This window comes from Barbus barbus, assembly GCF_936440315.1.
Source record: "Barbus barbus genome assembly, chromosome: 8".
In the NCBI taxonomy this organism is placed as follows: domain Eukaryota; kingdom Metazoa; phylum Chordata; class Actinopteri; order Cypriniformes; family Cyprinidae; genus Barbus; species Barbus barbus.
In genome coordinates, this window is record NC_136736.1 from 22245172 (window position 1) to 22263792 (window position 18621).

Sequence of the window (18621 nt, forward strand, 5' to 3'; positions counted from 1 at the left end):
GCCCCGACTCAGTTTTCTAAAACGTTTTTGAAAAATGACATACCCTGCCTTTACTTAAGATTGAGTTTGGCACAGAATTAAATGCTCAAAACCTAGGCCTTTCAGTTCCCCAAAAACAAAGCACACATATGGACTTACATTCATCCCTCTTCCGTTTGCTTGCGTCGGCAGGCGAGCTAATTCCCAGAATTCCACTGATGGAGTAGGAGGAACCTGCAGCATCACTGGTTACTGCAGATACCTGGGTCACTGCCACTGTAGACGCTAGAAAGTTACAGAGAGGTAATGAAGACCAGAAATGTTCTAAAGCATACATGAACATGGTGGACACCATTATTGCTGCTCATTGCACTGAAAGGACAATCACTTTGGGCAGAATATACAGTTTTTTAATATTTTAAATATTTTTCCAAGCTAAATGTCATATATAAATATTTTGATTAACTAATTAATTAATAACATTTTACAACCCAAACTAATCTAGCCTAAACCTTAACACACATTCCTGATGTTCAGCGGGGGTCATTTCTATGATATCATTTTGTCTGCATGTTGGTTGTGCCACGTGACTTTTTTGGATAAACAACATAACTTTGATTTGGCAGACAAAAGGTTTTTAATTATTAAAAAGCTGTGAGGCAGTTTTGTGATTTTTCTTTTTTCTAAAAAATAATAATAAACTGTTATGCCAAAATACTTAAAGGGATAGTTTTGGTTCCCATTGACAAAAAATACAATGGAATTCGATGTTTCAAAGAAGAAAGTAAGATACACAGATTTGGAAAAAATCACCCTGAGTAAGTAATAATAGAATTATTATAGTTTTGTCAACTATGCCTTTATTAAAGCTTTCTTTTCCAGATTTTTGTTTTATTATTATTTTTTTTTTTGCAGCAGTTGTCTTCCATTTTTTAGTCCATTTTAGTCTTCGGTTCAATTTCCAGGTAATGCATGGACTGAGAAAATATGTAGCTGTGTAAATGTCTCTTAATATTGACTGTATTGGGTTTTCTTTGAGTCTAGCTTTAGCTCGCTTAAAGCTTCTAGGCCAATGTCATTTGTTTATGTGTAGTTTGTTCTTGAGTTTTGTTTTTCCTTTCATGGTTCTTGGCCTGCCGTTTTTCCTGCCAAAGACCTTTCACCAAAACGTGCTGTCACTCAATTTTGGCAACGTGCTGCCACCCATGGATAAGATGCTAACAAGCTAACAGCTTTTCGACATGTCTGGCTGTCTGTGAGGTCTTGGCGGTTGGGGACAAGGCCACAAAGTCTTCTCTCTGTCAACCCTTCACTCTCTCTCTCTCTCTCCTCTCTATCTAACTTCCTGTCATCTGACGTACAGCCTGAGTGACAGTACAGTGGCCCCAAGGGGACACTAAGGTGTAGAGATGTGGCTAATCCCACATCCCAACAGACTGCTAAAATGGAGAAGGTGGGAAAAAAGAAAAACAAATCGCTTGGAGAAAAGATAAACGCCTTTGCTCACCCGCCGCTCTCGTTTGCTAACCAGGTGGAAAATGTAATGAATGCATATCCCTCCATTTTTTTTACTCTTGACAATTATCTGAATCTCTTATTCTTTCGCACTTTTTTTTCTCCTCGCGTCGAGGAATGGAAACCCGAAGCAAACGCTTTATATTCAAAATCCCTAAATTTCAATTTTCCGCCTGAGTATGAGAACTATTTATCATCATAATCTGAAGGAGACTGAGAACTGGCGAGCGTTGTGCGTGCTAAATTAATTTAGATTAAGTGGAGGTGTGCGATTATGAAGATTACTGACAGTGAGACAAGCGCAGTTCAATACTTTATTAACTGCCGACAGGAGTTTTCCTCTAAAACTGATCTCAGACCATTTTTGGAGATTCCCCTTTGGTTTTTGGGGTCATTTGAGTGTCAGAACAGCAGTATAGATTCAAGCATTTAATCAAACATTAAAGATTGGGGAGATTTATTGCAATACAGTACAGTAAATGTTTAAAAATCTCAAATCTCAGTTCCTCTCAGTGTCTAAGAGGGACACAACCCTGCCTACCTTAGTGTTATAAGGTAACTGGTATGTTGAAACCTTCAGGAAATAAATTAAATGGAGAGCAAATGAGTACTGCTTCAACAATGTCTAAAACTGCTTAGATTTGATCATTTATTTGATCAGAAATACAAAAAATTAAAGTTTAAAATATATTTTTTTCAATATATTTTAATATATTATTTTACATATTTTATTCTATTTTTTAATATATTTATCCAGTCTTCAGTCTGACATAATCCTTCAGAAAGTGTTTTAATATGTTGATTTGGTACTCAAGAAACATTTTAGAGTTTTATAAATGCTGAAAAAGTTGAGCTGCATGTAGAAACCATAATTAATTTTATCAAAGAATCCTTGAACAAAATGGATGAATAGATAAACAGAATAATAAAAGCTTTGACGAATAGAAAGTTCAAATCTTTTGTAACATTATAAATATCTTTACTGTCACTTTTGGTTAATATAATATGTCCTTTCTGAATAAAAGTGATAATTTCTTTAAAAAATAAATAAATAATTACTTACCCCAAACATTTGATTGGGATGTATGTCAACACCTTTTTTTTCAGAAGCTACATTTCTCTTTTTTTTAATCCAAATATGTTATTCGCTAGTATTCCCACCAAGAACTAAAGTTCTGTATTTTGAGTAGTTTGAAATATAAAGTATATGTGAAGTTGACTCTTACCTAAGTTATGGGCAGAGACAGCTCCTGATTGGCCAGGTGGTTGCTGGACTTTAGTGCGAATGATCCTAAAGTAGGAGCAAACAGACATAACCATGTGTTTAAGGTTTAACATGCAAGGTGCTGTGATACTGTATATGCTTTGATATAAGTATGCAAACACGTGAAGTGTGTGTGTGTGTGTGTGAGAAGTGGCTCATGCAGGCTGACATGGCAGCAGAGTCTCACACTTCCTGCATGGCTGCTCAAGCAAAGCACCTTTCCCCTCTCCTCCTCGTCCCTCTCTCTCTCTCCTTCTCTTCCTCTCTCTCTCCCGCCCTCTGTTTCTTTCTCTCTTACTCTCGCTCTCTGAGAAAGGTTGTCATTGTACACATGCTGTTGAACCAGTGAGCTGGACACTGCTCATGAATATGTGTTTCTTTTTACACCACTGACTCAGTCGCGTTGTTTTTCTTTATCTACATCTCTCTCCCTCCATTATTTCTCTCTCTTCTCTCTTCATAACACTTTTCTAATCTACTGATCACCTTGTTCACAAAAATACAGTGTTTTGCACACATACTGTATACAGTACCATTCGAAAGTTTGGAGAAGGTAATACATTTTTAAATGTGTTTGTCTCTTATGTCTTAAGTCTTTTCTGCTCACCAAGACTGCTTTTATTTGATCAAAAATAGAGTAAAAACATTCATATTTAAAATATTATTGCAAGTTCAAATGTAATTTATTCCTGTGGTGACAAAGTTGAATTTCCAGCAGACATATCTCCAGTCTTCAGTGTCACATGATTCTTCAGAAATCATAATATGATGATTTGGATTTCAAGAAACATTTCTTTTTATTATCCATGTTGAAAACAGTTGTGCTGCTTAATATTTTTGTGGACAGTGTGATAATTGTTATTTTTTTCAGGATTGTTTGACTTATAGAACATTTATTTGAAATGGATTTTTTGATCAAATGTTATAAATGGCTTTATTGTCACTTTTGTTAAATTTAATGCATCCATTCTCAATAAAAGTATTAATTAAAAAATTAAAATCTTACTGACCTCAAACTTTTAAACAGTAGTGTACACAAATACATTTTATTCATGTTAGCAAAGTGAAGCAATATCACAGACACATTCGGAAAACACGTATTTCAACACAATAAAATCTTACGTTTTATCCCCTTACATTTTAAGAAAAACAAAATTAATTAAATAACTAATGATGAATTTGACTGATCAAATGGACATCAAATAGACAGAAATGTTTGTGTCAAGTTAAATGGATGATTTTTACAATGCACACACACCTGTTGATTGAGCTGACACTGGGCACGCTGTCATTGTCACACACTCTCTCTGCTAGCAGTCTGTCTCGGATCTCCCAGGCAAACATGGTGGGGTTTTGGCGTTTGTAATCAGCGATTTTGTCAACGACTTTGGGTGTAGCAACCTTTGGTTTGGAGCCTCCAATCACCCCTGGTCTGATGCTGCCTGTTTCATAGTACCTGTGGAGCAGACAGATAGAGAGCTGTATATCACCAGGCAAAATATACAGAGAGTTAGAATATATGCTTATCCAGCGTCGAATGCTGTAATGTCTTGCGGTCAGTGCACAGTTGGTTACTAGTAACACAGGCACAGAGAATAACACATACCTTTCACAAACGTGCAAAAAATATCAGTCTGTTCAGCATGTTTACAAAAAAACTGCCACAGATGAACACTATCAAACCTTATATGTTAGGCATACACACAGGAATTATAAAACAGGGTCTGGTCTAAATTCTGAATGGATGAGACGCTTTAAAGCCATGCAGATAACAGCACACCTGTGACCACACATTCTGTATTAATGCTGAAATAAGATACAAGGCCAGTGTCATATTTAGCCTATATTTAAGAAAATGGTCATGGTGGAATAATCGTTAAAGTTATTAATATAAAAAAATACTGTTATTATATATTATCCCTTTTAATTAATTAGTAATAATAATATATTTATTAAAAGCTCTAAAATATATTGAAAATGAGGTAGTTTGGTGGAGTAATTACTTTAAATGATTAATATTAATTAATAATTATTGTAATATGCTGATTAGGTACTCAAGAAACATTTATTATTATCATTGTTCAAAACAGTTATGCTGTTTAATATTTTTGTGAAAACTGTAGTACTTTTTTGAGATTCTTTGATGAATAGAAAGTTTAAAAGAACAGCATTCATTTGAAATATGGTAGCATTTATAGCATGAAAAAAAAAATTTGGGGGGGGGGGTTGTATTTTGACACATTTAATGTATCCTTGTTCAATAAAAGTATTATTTCCTTACAAATTAAAAAAAAATCTTATTGACCCAAAACTTTTAAATGGTAGTGTATATTAAGATAGTATTGATAGATGATATTATTAATAATATAAGTATGCTTATTAACCGAAAGAAAATGTATTGGAAATTGTAATAATATTAATAAATAATGCTATCTTAAATTTTTAATATGAACACATTTATTGAACACTGATGTCTCATATATTGCTCTTGCTGGTGTTTTATCAAGCAACAAGCCATGCTGTGCATTATAGAGATTTTCCCAAGGTTAAGGGGGTTTTAGGTGCTCCGCTTCATCTCACGTGTCTAACTGCTTTAGTTTAGTTAAGGTCCAACACACAAACATAAACCAAAAGCACAGCTCATACAGCACAGCAATGAAAAGCTCACCAAAATGAGCGTGCAGAAAATTCCCTCATTAACAAGAGAGGAGAGTTAGTCATACGCCTTATTTACTCAAACCTCACTTGCAGCCCACATATTAGTGTGTTTTCTGCCTGAGCAGTAAGAGGGAGGGAAGATATACCGCACACACACACACACGCACCGAGCGCCACAGTAACGGTTGAGTGAGTTGGACCAGGGCTGGGGGAAGAGGGTTGAGGCAAAGGAGAACAATGGGAAACACATTTTTTTGATATAGCTAAAGGCTCTAGCACTAATCCACACCTTTATCCATTCAAATTCTGTCCTCCCCCTTAACCCCTTCCTCCCTCTCCTTCTCCCTTTCCTCCTCTCTCTCTCCCTCTCTCTCTCTGTCCTTCCAGCCATCCCTCCCGCCTCGGGAGACGTATGGTGCCAGTGTCATTTTGATGCAAATGTAAAATGTGATGAATCTTTTCTTTTTTGTCCCAGAAAGACAGAAAGAAAAGACGGCGCTTTGACTTTGGCTTCAGTGCAAGATTTGAGAATTTTTGAATTTCTTCTTTTGAAAGGAAGCGCTGAGTCAGCCTCAGGTTGAACCGACGACAGAGGGAATATCAAGCGAACGGACAGCATTCATCAGTGTATGGATATTTCAGAAATTGATATTTATTATGGATTAAGTAAAAGTTGACTTGATGAAAAAACGGAAGGAGGGTTGGAAAGCATATAAAGGCAAGACTCCAAACACATACTGGCCCCACTGTTTGAATGCAATAGAGGACATTAAGTTGGTTTCCCAGGCAAAGATTAAGCCTAGTTCTGGATAAAATAGCTCAGGCAATAGAGATTCTCTATTAAAAATCCTTTTCAGTCTTGGACTAGGCAAACTCCGTGTGTGGGAACTAATCCGTGGTGTCTGATAGCGCAGACACAAACACATTTGGCCAACATTACACTGCCAGTACATTGTTATAGGATATAATCATTTCATATCTCAAGAAACTGTTATTTGACCTCTGTAATGAGAGGTCCAGCATGTCTAATCACAGTAGTTGCAAGACTCATTCACTCTTGAATATAATATTGTACAGCTCATGTTAATCTATGTTTACAGCTTGAGAAGTGAGCTGCATAAAGTGAATTTAAAAATAAAAAAACAGCTACGCAACCGGGAAGTCGTGGCCTAATGGTTAGAGAATTGGACTCGTAATCGAAAGGTTGCGGGTTCGAGTCCCCGGCCGGCAGGAATTGTAGGTGGGGGGAGTGAATGTACAGCGCTCTCTCCACCCTCAATACCACGACTGAGGTGCACTGAGGTGCCCTTGAGCAAGGCACCGAACCCCCAATAGCTCCCCGGGTGCCGCAGCACTGCTGCCCACTGCTCCGGGTGTGTGTGTGTGTGTGTGTGTGTGTGTGTGTGTGTGTGTGTGTGTGTGTGTGTGTGTGTGTGTGTGTGTGTGTGTGTGTGTGTGTGTGTGTGTGTGTGCATTTGTTCACTACTCACTGCTGTGTGTGTGCACTTGGATGGGTTAAACGCAGAGCACCAATTTCGAGTATGGCTCACCATACTTGACAATACGTCGCGACTTTACTTTTTTTTTTTTATTTAAAAAATTTTATATTTAAAAAACAAAAAATATATATATATATTTAAGATGTTCTAAAATATATATTTTTCCTGTGATGGCAAAGCTGAATTTCTTAGTATTATCAGTGTTGAAAATAGTTTTGCTGCTCAATATTTTTGTGGAATTGTGGAGTTCTTTGATGAATAGAAAGTTCTGAATTTTTAAAGTTCAGAATCAAGACAGAATTTTTGTAGCATTATAAAGGTACTTAACTGTACGGGCTGAATAAAAATATAAATTTTGACCCAAAACCTTTGAATGGTATCATACTTCTCAATGTTTTAAATGTAATATATACAGCATGAGTATATGGAAATAATAGAAACCACACAAAAAAGTATAGTTGTTCTAAATGGTAACTATATACTGTGTGTACCACTGTATTACCATTGTTCTTATGTTACATGCAAAATACATTAGTACTATGTACTTTGGTACTTTTTTGCTAGTCATGTAAGCTCAAAAGGCTTCTTCACTTTTCTTTACAATAAGCAGAACTCACCTGCCCAGTATCTTGCTGACGCAGCCGTGGCTGACCCGGAGCTGGCGGGAGATGTCACACGGACGTACGCCTTGATGGGCCAACTCTACTATCCTCTGCCTCACCACATCAGGCAAGGGCCGCCCGTTTACAAACACCCCACCCAGCTGATTCACCCCTCCATGCCCTGCAGACACAAACAGCAATAAAAGGTAAACTGAGCAAATCATATCTTCCTTAAATACAGAAGCTGACAGATGGTGGGCAAAAAGCATTGCTGTCCCATCCTGGTGTGTGTGTGTGTGTGTGTGTGTGTGTGTGTTTGACCTGAAGGTTATGATTATGCAGTCTCTTCCTCTCCTCTTTATCATATCACCCCTGGTGGTCACCTAGAGAACTGCATATGACCTCCTCACCCAAGTTAGTATTTGTGTCTGTCTGTCTATAATCCTTGTTGTGTGTCTTTTTTGCACAGTGGGTGGTGGGATGGACCTCCTTGGTGGGCTTAGACTTTTGGATACCAATTTTCCTTAATTCTTGTACTGTATATATTTATTTGAATTCAGTATCTTATCATAATTTCAGTGCAGAAGTCTACATGGTAATCCAGCCAATCTGTCATATTAACATACTGATTGCTTCAGAAGGGGAACACACAAACACACATTTACACACACAAAAGAACTGGGGGGTGTCTGTTAATCCAAGCTACAGGGTAATGGATCTTAAATACATCCGAGAAGGCAATATCAAACAGACCTAACTGGCCTTGCGTGCCCATCACTAATACATAAATTCAGCTAACAGAAAATTAAAACCCAGCTACATGTCATTTTCATTTTCTCAAGGCAATATGCAGAAAAAAACTGCATTTTCATATTTAAAAAATCCTTTAGTGAGTGATTTGACCTGTAAGATTTCTGAGAGGTGGGTTAGTAAATCTTTTTTTGTTGTTGTTTACTCATTTTGATTTCTATTTCATTTCACCTCCTTTTATTTTTCCTTTCTATTAATGTTTTAGTTTCCTTTTTTTTTCCTTATGTGTCTTTCAGTTACAGTTTATTATTTGAATACCCTTGAGCAATGAAGTGATGAAGTCATGGAGTCAACTAGCCAAATTGATTTTTAAAGATGTGCATTTAAAATTAGGTGTGCAAACATATTTCTCATTTGTAAGTGGCTTTGGATAAAAGCATCTGAATGAATGATGATGTATTCATTCTAAATGAATAATTATTTGTAAAACAAAGCCAGTTTTGTTTAATCTCCTGTTTAAATAAAAAGTACAATATGTGTATATACAAAAGAAATTTGAGTATAAAATGTTTCTTCCTCTGGTAGGGCTTATTTAAGTTATAAAAAATGCATCGCTTAGAATTTTTTAAAATCAGTTTATCTTGAATTTCAAAAACTTTGTCAACTACATGCTATAGGCACTGATTTACAGTAATAGTTATGTACAAAGCATGCATACAATTAAATTATGCATAGAGCAAGTTTGTGTTTGAGTGTGAATGAGAGCATGTATGAGTGTGTATGTTTGTTTGAATATAAGTGCATGTCATAGAGAGAGAGAAAAGGCTGCAGAAGGGATTAAACGAAACAAGCTATTCAGATGTGATCTGACCAAGACTTTTCCCCGTTTCTTCTGCAAATACGGCTGGCTTATAAATCGAAGTGTTCCTAGAGCTTTGATTGATTTCGAGGCAGGTTCCGTTGAGAAATAGCGAGAGCGGCTGAAAGACATTCATGCTCCCCCATCCAGAAAATAAACCCGATTAGAGACTCTGCTCCATTACGATCCGCTCCGATTAAACCGAACCAAACGCCAGCAAAGCGACGTGACATCAGCGTGCTTTTAACAAACAGACTCACGAAAAAAAAAGAAACAAGTAAGGGACTGCCTTCATTCATGCAGGGTAGCCTATATTCAATGTTTTCGGAATGCAGCGTTCGAAAATAAAATCTACATTTTAAAAGTGAAAAGAATTTGTTTTATCTTATATTGAAAAAAAAAAAGTTCAAACATAATAGCCTATTACAATAATAAACAAGAAGTAGCCTTGCGTTGAATAAAAGCGTTTAGGTTTGCTGGATTAAAACAAAAGTTTAAAAGTAGGGGTTTTATGTATAATTCGCTTATAAACTATATTGTAGGCTTTGTATATCAAATTACTTGTGACAGATTAAATATTATTTTGTCATATATCTTATACTCAAGTTAATCACGTAGCCTATCATATAACCTATCAATAATTAATGCCTCATTGATACTTCCTGGCTATTTATTTATTTATTAATTCATTTCTAATAAGACATTTAGTCTAATCTACGTAAAATGTAGTAAATTATTACAAAATAAAAATACTGATGGTTTTAAACAGGCGACAACTAACAACCAAGCAGGGAATCTCAGAGCACAGAAACAGAACAATGACACTTTTCAGAAATTTATTTTCATTTTTCTTAGCATAAACTTCAAAGCTCTACTCCTAAGTAAGACTGAAATTTTATTATTATTTGAAGTTATTGACAATACATATTTATAGGTTTGTATCTTACATTTAAATAATCAGGTGAAACAATGTTTGAAATCCCTCGAATTATTATTAATCGAATATTATTAATCGTTTATGTCAATTTAGCATAAAACAACCGGTGGCCTATAATAACAACTGTAACATCTAATTTACTGCACCAGAGAGTGTTAAATATAGGCCCTATAGTTAGGCTGCACTGTACAAGAGTTCACACTTTTTATGATCACACGTTTTTAGTTTTTAAAACATGAAAAGTCTTATTAATATTCATGAGCAAGATAAGTATGAGTTTAAAACATCCTAAAGTCTTCTTCCTCTCTCTGTGTCTTTCCTAAAAGTCTCGCAGGTTCGTGTCACAGTCTATTGTTAAAGCTTGCACCGTTTGACATTTTCGGTGTAATCGTTTTTCCCCGCGGATTGTGTTGAGATATTGTGGCGGAGAGGAAACGTGATTCGTTCTAGCTTCTGAAATGTGTATACATCTAATCCACCGTTTCATTCACCGTGCCAATAGATGTCATTTCACATAGATGTGCGTGTGCGAGTGGGTGGGTGCGCGCATATTTGAGTTGTGCGGTGGATTGGTGTATGAGGTTTTATTCATCGATGAGAAAGAAGACTGGAAGAGAAAGAAAGAATGAGCGAGAGAGGGACGAGAGAGAGAGATAACAATTGTATTTTCAACGTGCGTAAAATATGTGATTGGCAGCTCTTGGTTTTGGTAACAAAGATATAGCGATTTTCAATTTTCAAACAATTTTTTTAACAAACGGAGGACACAGAATTTCTTTCAGTTTTTTCAGAAATAATTTATAATTATTTTTAATATGACAAATTGGCCTATTTTTTATTTAATTCTAAAGTATGTCTTGCAAACTAAATATGCCTATTCGTAATGTTTTAAAGTATGTAAGCTGTTGTTTGCGCGTTGGCAGCAAGAACAAGAAATAAAGAGAGGGAAAGAGAAAAGGGGCCCTTAACGCTGGTATCTTGGGGGACCACCGGTGTCCGCCATGTCACGAATGAGTGACCACACATCTCTCCGCTACAGTGGGCAACTTCAGCTTTCGTTTTTAACCTCACAAGTGGCCTGTTTACAGCCATCCTCAAGCAAAGTATTTAAAGGTTACGGAGCCTGCTTGCCATATTCTCAGCTGCGGTTCAAGTTCAGTTTGTGTCCGCTGGCTGCTGGCCTTGGCCGCAATCTCTTCCCCCCTCTCTTTCCCCCAGGGATTGTCAAACAGAAGGCAAAAGCTCTAACAAAGCAACCCGGTTCTTAATAAAGAGAAAACTCCCAAAATAAATTGGCCCAAACAGCAAAAACGTCACCTTTATTTAAGACAATGTTGCCTTTTTAAAGTTTACCAGCTAGGGCACAAAGTGCTTTGCTTTCATTAGATTTAATCAGAGTATATTTTAGTTCTATTGTAATTCTGAAAGGAATATTAGAATAGGAGAAAAACGAATATTCTGATAACTTTCAAAGAAATTAGCGTTGGTTAGCCTGAAGTGAAAGTCGTGAACTTACTGTGCATCGCTGCGAACGGGTCGTGTTTGCAGTGGATTTCCATCGGTCAGTAGAGCAGGCCTTCCCGTGAAAAACCACCAAAAAGCTTATAATGTCCTCCTCTTCTTGCTCTTTTAAAGGTTTGTGCGTTTGTATTCTGTCTGTTCTGCTCGGAAATGATTCTCTTAAACAGTTTCAACTGTGTGGAAGTCCACAGAAACTTTGATTGGAAAATAAACAATTGGACCTGAAGACCCTAGGCCTAAGGTCAAGAGTTGAAGAATATGCGTAAATAGTTTTTGTGATTCTCGCGGGGTAAAGGAAAGGAGTTAATTCATAAATAACAATTTATCTGATTCATCATTAATTAATCAACAAAAATGTAAATGAGCGGTCAGCGTACAACCCTGCAGGGTCACACAACTGCTTCTGCGGCCCAACATCCAGAGTGAACCAACTCGGACATCAGTGAGGATTCAGAAAAATTGAATTTCAAGAAAAGTCCCGGCGATATGTACAAATTGTAATATTAGTCCGAACAGTCTTAAGCTTTAGATATAAATGTAGAAGTCTCGTTTCCAAGCTCTATCTTGACATCCTCGCTCCACTGCCCGTGACCCGTGAACTGTGACTGAGGTTCGCACTGTCAGAGCGCGTCTCTACCAGGGATCTGTGAAATCCTGGTGAGGTTCCTGACCAACCAAAACATTTACTTCATGTTCAACGTATCTTCACGTAAACGCGATTTCCTTGCATCTTGATCTTCTAATCGCACAAAGCTCGCCCTCAGACTCTCTTTTTTAGAAAAAAACACAGATAACTCCGGCAGTACGAAAATTCCCAAACAATAGACATACGACAGTGGATATATGAGATTAAAAAGTACATGGTATGAACCCCAAATCAAAATGTTTGCCCAAGTTATATAGAAAATAAAAAATAGCCATTGCGCGAAGAATTTGAACTTGAAAAAATGTCCAAGAAATGTCCTGAAGAAGAAAACAGGCTTTATCAAGTTTTGAACCACTCAGCGCGTGCGTAAAAATCCACGGAAAGTCTCAGATGGCTGATACGGTAGTGTAATTTGTCTGTCTCGTCGTCGCATCGGGTGTTCTTCCAGTGTGAGCGCTCCGGCGGTGAGAAGCAGTGGTCGAGCCTCCGTCCTTACCGCGCAAACACTGCACGAGCTCACGGCGCGTTTCAGAACCTGTTCTCGTGTGGACAGCGCCAAAGCTACAGCGCTCTGAATCTACTACCGAGCGCGAGCGCGACTGTCAATCAAGATAAGCCTACCTATCCGGGCTCTACACCTCTGCCGTCACAATCACCCTGAGTCGCGCTCAGATAAAGACGACACTGATTGGCTAACACTCAGCCAATATGAAAGTGACGTGCTGTCCCAATTGTGCACTGACAAATAGGGAGTCTTGAATCGACGTTGGTTCAGTGGTGTCGCTGATTCCATGTCTAATTTCAATTAAGGAAGGGGATACAATTGAAATTGTCAAATATCCGTTTGCACTTTTTTCTGTCATCCAATTAATAAATAGTTAATAATTAGGTATTGCGTCAGAATGTTTTCAGTTATATGAATAAGCCGATATAATGCATTGAAAATAATTTTTAAATATTGCTTATGGCATTTGACACGTTGTAGCATTGCACTGAGCTACATGTGCATATAAAACAAAACAAAAATGCATATAAAATAAATTAACAGAGTTTCTCAAACAGCATTGTAGTCCTATTTGGAAATTATTAGAAATTATAAATATCATTATCATTCAATAATATAATTGAATGATAATGCAGTCATTAAAGTTGCAGTGATTCGTTGTTATTTATGCGCCTTCGAAAAAAGATTCTTCCTATCTACATTGTTTGACGGACACGAGCGCTGTTCCACGCAGACGTTTGCTTTATTTTCAAGCCAAATAAGTTTTCATTACCAGCCAGATTATTAAGCACTTGGTATTTAGCCACGTTTAGTTTAGTTGACTTAGTAACTGTGTTGTATTTTTTAAATAATGGTGATTATAATTGTTGTGGTGGCTAGAATCATGGTCATCAGTGTAATACCAAAAAATAACAAGCATTTTTAAAAACGTAATATTAGGGTGATCATCGTTAATGTGGTCTTTAATTAATTATTTTTTTACTTATCTAGGCAAGAACATATAGGCTACACACACACACGCACACAAAACATACTTGAATTAAATTAATTAAATTACTGAATTAATTTACTTGAAGTATTTTATTTTTAAACACATGCAGTTGTTTTTATTATTATTATTATTATTTATTAGGCTGCCGGTGTATACGTTTATTAATATATGTCCTTATAAATAATCTACAAAAAACGTCCACTGCTAAAACAAAACTTTTGTATCAAAACGTAAAACGAAAAAAAAAAAAGCAAAATGCCGAGATGTTTCTTTGCCTGTATTGCCTTAACTCTTCTTAAACTGATTTTTTTATGTTTTGTTTGAGAACATTTTGGAGAAAAATTTCGTGCATCTTCTGTGACCAATCGCAGTGTTTCCACTCTTACAGAACAGAGACAAAACTACCCTACATGCATTTGCCTGTGTGGTCAGAATAAGGCAACCTTTGCGTCGCTGGAGGCCTGTGGCTCATGCTCAAAATTCTTGTGCTTAAACACAAATTCGTCTTATTCTGTAAGTCTTGAAAAGATTCCCGTGCGGTGCGCCTTTAGTGCCACGAGGGGGCGAACCTTTGGTCTCGTGTGAAGAAGCTGGATCACGTCAGCTTGCCAGACACACACAGAGACACACACATTTATACGCATACACACACGCTCACTTATACACTTGTGAAATCACAGTTTCTAATGATAAACGTGTTGCAGTATTAAAATAGACAATAGCGCTATTTGCAGATTTGCAGCCTATTGCGTTTTAAATTTAATGAGATGTTAAATATGGGGATCATGAAGTTATTTTACTTACATTAACAATTAAGTTGAACATTTCCATGTTCTTTCAGTGTTACGAAGGCCTTGTAGGCTTTCAGTTGACATTTCTCAATCATGTATTTGTTAGTTGTGTTATTTTGTTCCTTATGTTGAGAGAAAAACGCAGACCACAGATAAACAATAATTGTTTTATAACTTTAGGCTGATTAAGCTATTTTAATTTGTCGAGGAAATTATCTTCATTATTTTAGTTTATCTAATCTTCCCCTTTTTACAACTGTGGCCCACGTGATACTCTCAATATACTCAATACATAGGCTAGTCTTATTGGGGGAAATTCTTGCTTATATGAGTTTACCCTAAATTAATTTTCTGCATAAATTTATCAAATTAAATATTCAAACAAGTCAAACTAAAACAACTAAAATCATGTATAAAAATTGCTTTTGATTCTGGTTTGGATTTTTAAATAACAGTTCATCATTCAAACCATTCGTTAAACCAATAATCTAAATTTTTGAACGCTTTGAGAAAATTAATAAGGCAATAATAAGGAGTCGGACTAATCTTAAGAAAATAAACATAAGAAATAAACAAAACTATAACATTTCTATAAGAAGTGGGCTCAAATCTGAATATTTATTAATAATAACTGTGAATATTTCAGAGTATCAGAGTCAAAGCCAAGCACATGGTTTCCAGTCCACTCCAAGTTGGCCGTATGTGCAATGAATCACATCACTGACACAAACTCTTATATCATATTCGTGAGAACTGGAGATTGTGTTTTAGTTAAATCGAAAGTTAGATCAATTCTATAAATTATGTCCCAGGTGCTATCATTGGGGGGAAAAGGAGCTCTGGGGGAAACACACAGAACCTCTAGCCAAAGCATGAAATGTTTAAACTTAGGTGTATTCCATCAGTTATAGGCAGTGGCCTACCAATCAGATATGTATTTTTGACACAAAAAGGACAAACTGAATAACAGTAGGCCAATAAAAAAAAATCACCAGACAAATAAAAACACGAGAACCAAATATAGGCTACTATAATCGCATAATAATATTATTTATAGTCTTCAAGGAAAGCTGGGCGTATCGTTTTGAACCAGGTGAGATGAACCACCTTAACTGGTTTAAATTGGTATAGGTCCCGCTTTAGTTGGCAGACCTAAAGAACATTTCATTTTTCATTATGTTATGAAGAAAAGTAGGCATACATCAATGCATGTCCTCTTTATGTATAGCTGCACTAACACAATACAATTTCTATATGACAACAATCAATTTTGACTACTGTGCGATTTGTGTATCTCACGTTTAGCAAAGTAACAAGCACCAACACCGACAGAATTTATAAATCTCGATTGCACGCGCCATTTCATTGGGAGTTCTAAATGTGACGCGTGAAGGATGAACGTTCATGAAAACACAGAACTATTTGCTATTGAATCCATGGACTGAACAGTCATAATTCATACTTTTGGATCCTGAATGAAAACATCTGCAGTATAGACACTCACACTCGGGCTCAAACCTTTTCCATTGGAGCATACGTCTTTCAACAACCTCATTGTGTGACAGGAAATGTTATTTGTTTCAAGTATAGTTCTGTTTTGAAATTTCGTGTTACGGTTTTGAATTTTGATTATGTCCCTTTGGACTGTAATAGTCCCGGCAAATAGGCCTAAACCCAGTACACTTCAAGCTCAAAAGCACGTTGCTGTCAAAATCACAGAGTCAGCAAAGGTGTGGCCAAATGTAAGCTTATAGAATTTCTAGGCCCGTGTTGTTCTAGATTTTTGATGTTAAAAGTGTCACAAGATGAACCTTCAAAATTCTAATCAACGTAAGTGTCAATCCAAAAACCAAGCAGTTTTATAAAAGACATATTAGCCTAAGTGCACAAATGCTGTATTTGTTAGTTTAGCTTTGCGGTTTCATTAGTAGACAACTTTGAACAAACAATAGTAGTTCAACTGAAATGGAGAAACAAGGCCCTACCCGACCGTCCGATGCGCAGAGATGGACCCTTTTGGTCCAAGTCCATGCCTTGGCTAGAGGTTGGACAGAGCGATGAGCGGGGGGGGTGAGAACAAAAAAAGTTCCCTCTCCTATATCCTCTGTTGCTGTTGCTGTTTTTTTTTTTTTTTTTGTAACAGGTTTTGACGAATGGTAGTTTGAAATAATGTGACTCTTCCGCTCCCTGTTGCGCCGTTGCAATTGTTCACTGGAGTGAGACTAAACGTTTTAGGTGGAAAAGAGACTCTGAAGGAAGCGTGAAACGATTATGGGGCAAAGTCAAGAAAGAGCCGCGCGCTCATGCCCTCTTTCTTCCTCTTTTTCTCTCTTTCTTCCTCTCTCTCTCACTCACTCGCACACACACACACACACACACACACACAACTGCTCCACTCTTCAGGGCAGTGGGTCTATGCGTAAGCGCGTATATATCTGTTAATTTGCTGGTAACAGTTTTCAAGCATAACTTTCGCTCCCTCTATCTCAGTCTCTCTCTCATGCTGACAAGTTTAAGTGCGTCAATGGATTTGGGGTTCAGGAGATAAGTGAAATACAGAACATGATATTTAGTTAAAAAAAAATCATGGTAACACTTTATTTTAAGTTTTTTTTTGTTGCATGTTCCATGTACTTACAATTATAATAACAATACATTGCATATAGGCCTAATTACATGCAAGTAACCCTAAACCAAGCCCTACTCCAAACTGTAATTATATAATAAGTACATGTTGGTAATTAATACTACTCAGTACTTAAATGTACTTGTTAACTGTAACAATGACAGCTTAAAAATAAAAATAAAATGTAACCAAAATCATTTTAAGCGTGCAAGAATCATAACCGAGCTAATTTTGGGTTTATTGAAGTCAAATAACACAACAGTAACTTTAAATATTAAGTTATTAAGGTATTTTATTTAAAAAAACAGTCCAGTAATTCAGATATATAGTCTGTTATAAATGCATATGCATGAACATTTAGACATGTCAAACAATAATGCAGGTCTAATAATGTTTATAGTATCCTACCAAATAAAATAAATAAATATGGAGAGGCTTCTTGGTTGCATTGCATTTTTTAAAGCATCTAACAAGACTTCTGCAGAAGTAACACCAACAATGCACGTGAATGCACGCGCTGGATGATGACAGGCGATGATTTGAGGTCTCGAGGTTCATGGGCGACACAGACACAATTGAGCGTTGAACAATGCGATAGACGCGCAGTTCGGCACTCTCTGACCTCTACTCAGAAAACAACAAATGTAGCTCATTTAATCGCGCCTCATAAAGCCATGTTCCATTGATAGAGGGCTAACGGCAGAATAATGAATGAAGCTTTAGACCTTATTAATTTAATACGGAGTGGCCCGTGGCTTGTTTCAGATCATTTTGGCCCAGAGGTCAATTATTTAATTACAATACTTTTCGCGCATGACGGGAAGTCTGTATTCATTTGCGATAAATAAATAAATAAATAAAATGATTTGAAAGTGGGGCTGTATTTTGAGGTGAGTTTGGGCTTCTAAAGCTCTGACTGCAGATGAGTGCAGGTGGCTGTTGTCACGGTGACCTGAGGAGATGTAACCGCATCGCTACACACGACTCTCCGCTCCAAGATCAAAGGCCAAACTTGTCCTACATAAACTTACATCAGCGTCCACTCTTCGTCTTTCTCCCTTCTTGTCACATCTTTTAACACTTGGGACCACAGGGCTTCTGTTTTCCATCCATCCATGGAATTAATAATAGACTTTAAAATTAAATAATTATTTTCCAATATGGCCAAACCACAGGCAGAATGTTTAGGACATCAAGTGCGACAAAATAGTTATTTTATTCTAATGGATTTATTAGTTCAGTGAAGATGAGCCGTTTCCCACTGCCTCTTATTTTACAAAAATCTACAAGCATGTAGCTATATAGGCCTATAGCTTATATTAATTGTATATATTTTTACGTTTAATGTATAATTAAAGCATTATTAGCTACTATTATTATTATTATTATTAACACCATAGCCTAATTATTATCATTAATAAATTGATAATACTAATATTGCTGCTACTACAGTTTTTATCACCACCTGTAAAGAAAGA

General features: G+C 36.6%; 1 protein-coding gene across 4 annotated transcripts in view; it reads right to left on the reverse strand.

The window, feature by feature from the left end:
• LOC306874294 (paired box protein Pax-5-like) overlaps nucleotides 1–16923 on the reverse strand; it is a 52033-nt gene extending 35110 nt beyond the window's left edge. Inside the window, exons 1-5 of one of the 4 annotated variants that reach the window (XM_079424258.1) lie at nucleotides 16503–16825; nucleotides 7533–7698; nucleotides 4017–4214; nucleotides 2721–2785; nucleotides 139–264 (exon numbers count right to left, since the gene is read on the reverse strand). In XM_079424258.1, the coding sequence (XP_079280384.1) occupies nucleotides 139–264; nucleotides 2721–2785; nucleotides 4017–4214; nucleotides 7533–7698; nucleotides 16503–16548 (601 nt within the window). In that variant the 5' untranslated portion in view covers nucleotides 16549–16825. Of the gene's footprint in view, nucleotides 1–138; nucleotides 265–2720; nucleotides 2786–4016; nucleotides 4215–7532; nucleotides 7699–11579; nucleotides 12879–16502 lie in introns of those variants that run through there. The other 3 variants (XM_079424259.1, XM_079424256.1, XM_079424257.1) reach the window with 3 other exon arrangements.
• Nucleotides 16924–18621: the final 1698 nt, after the last annotated feature.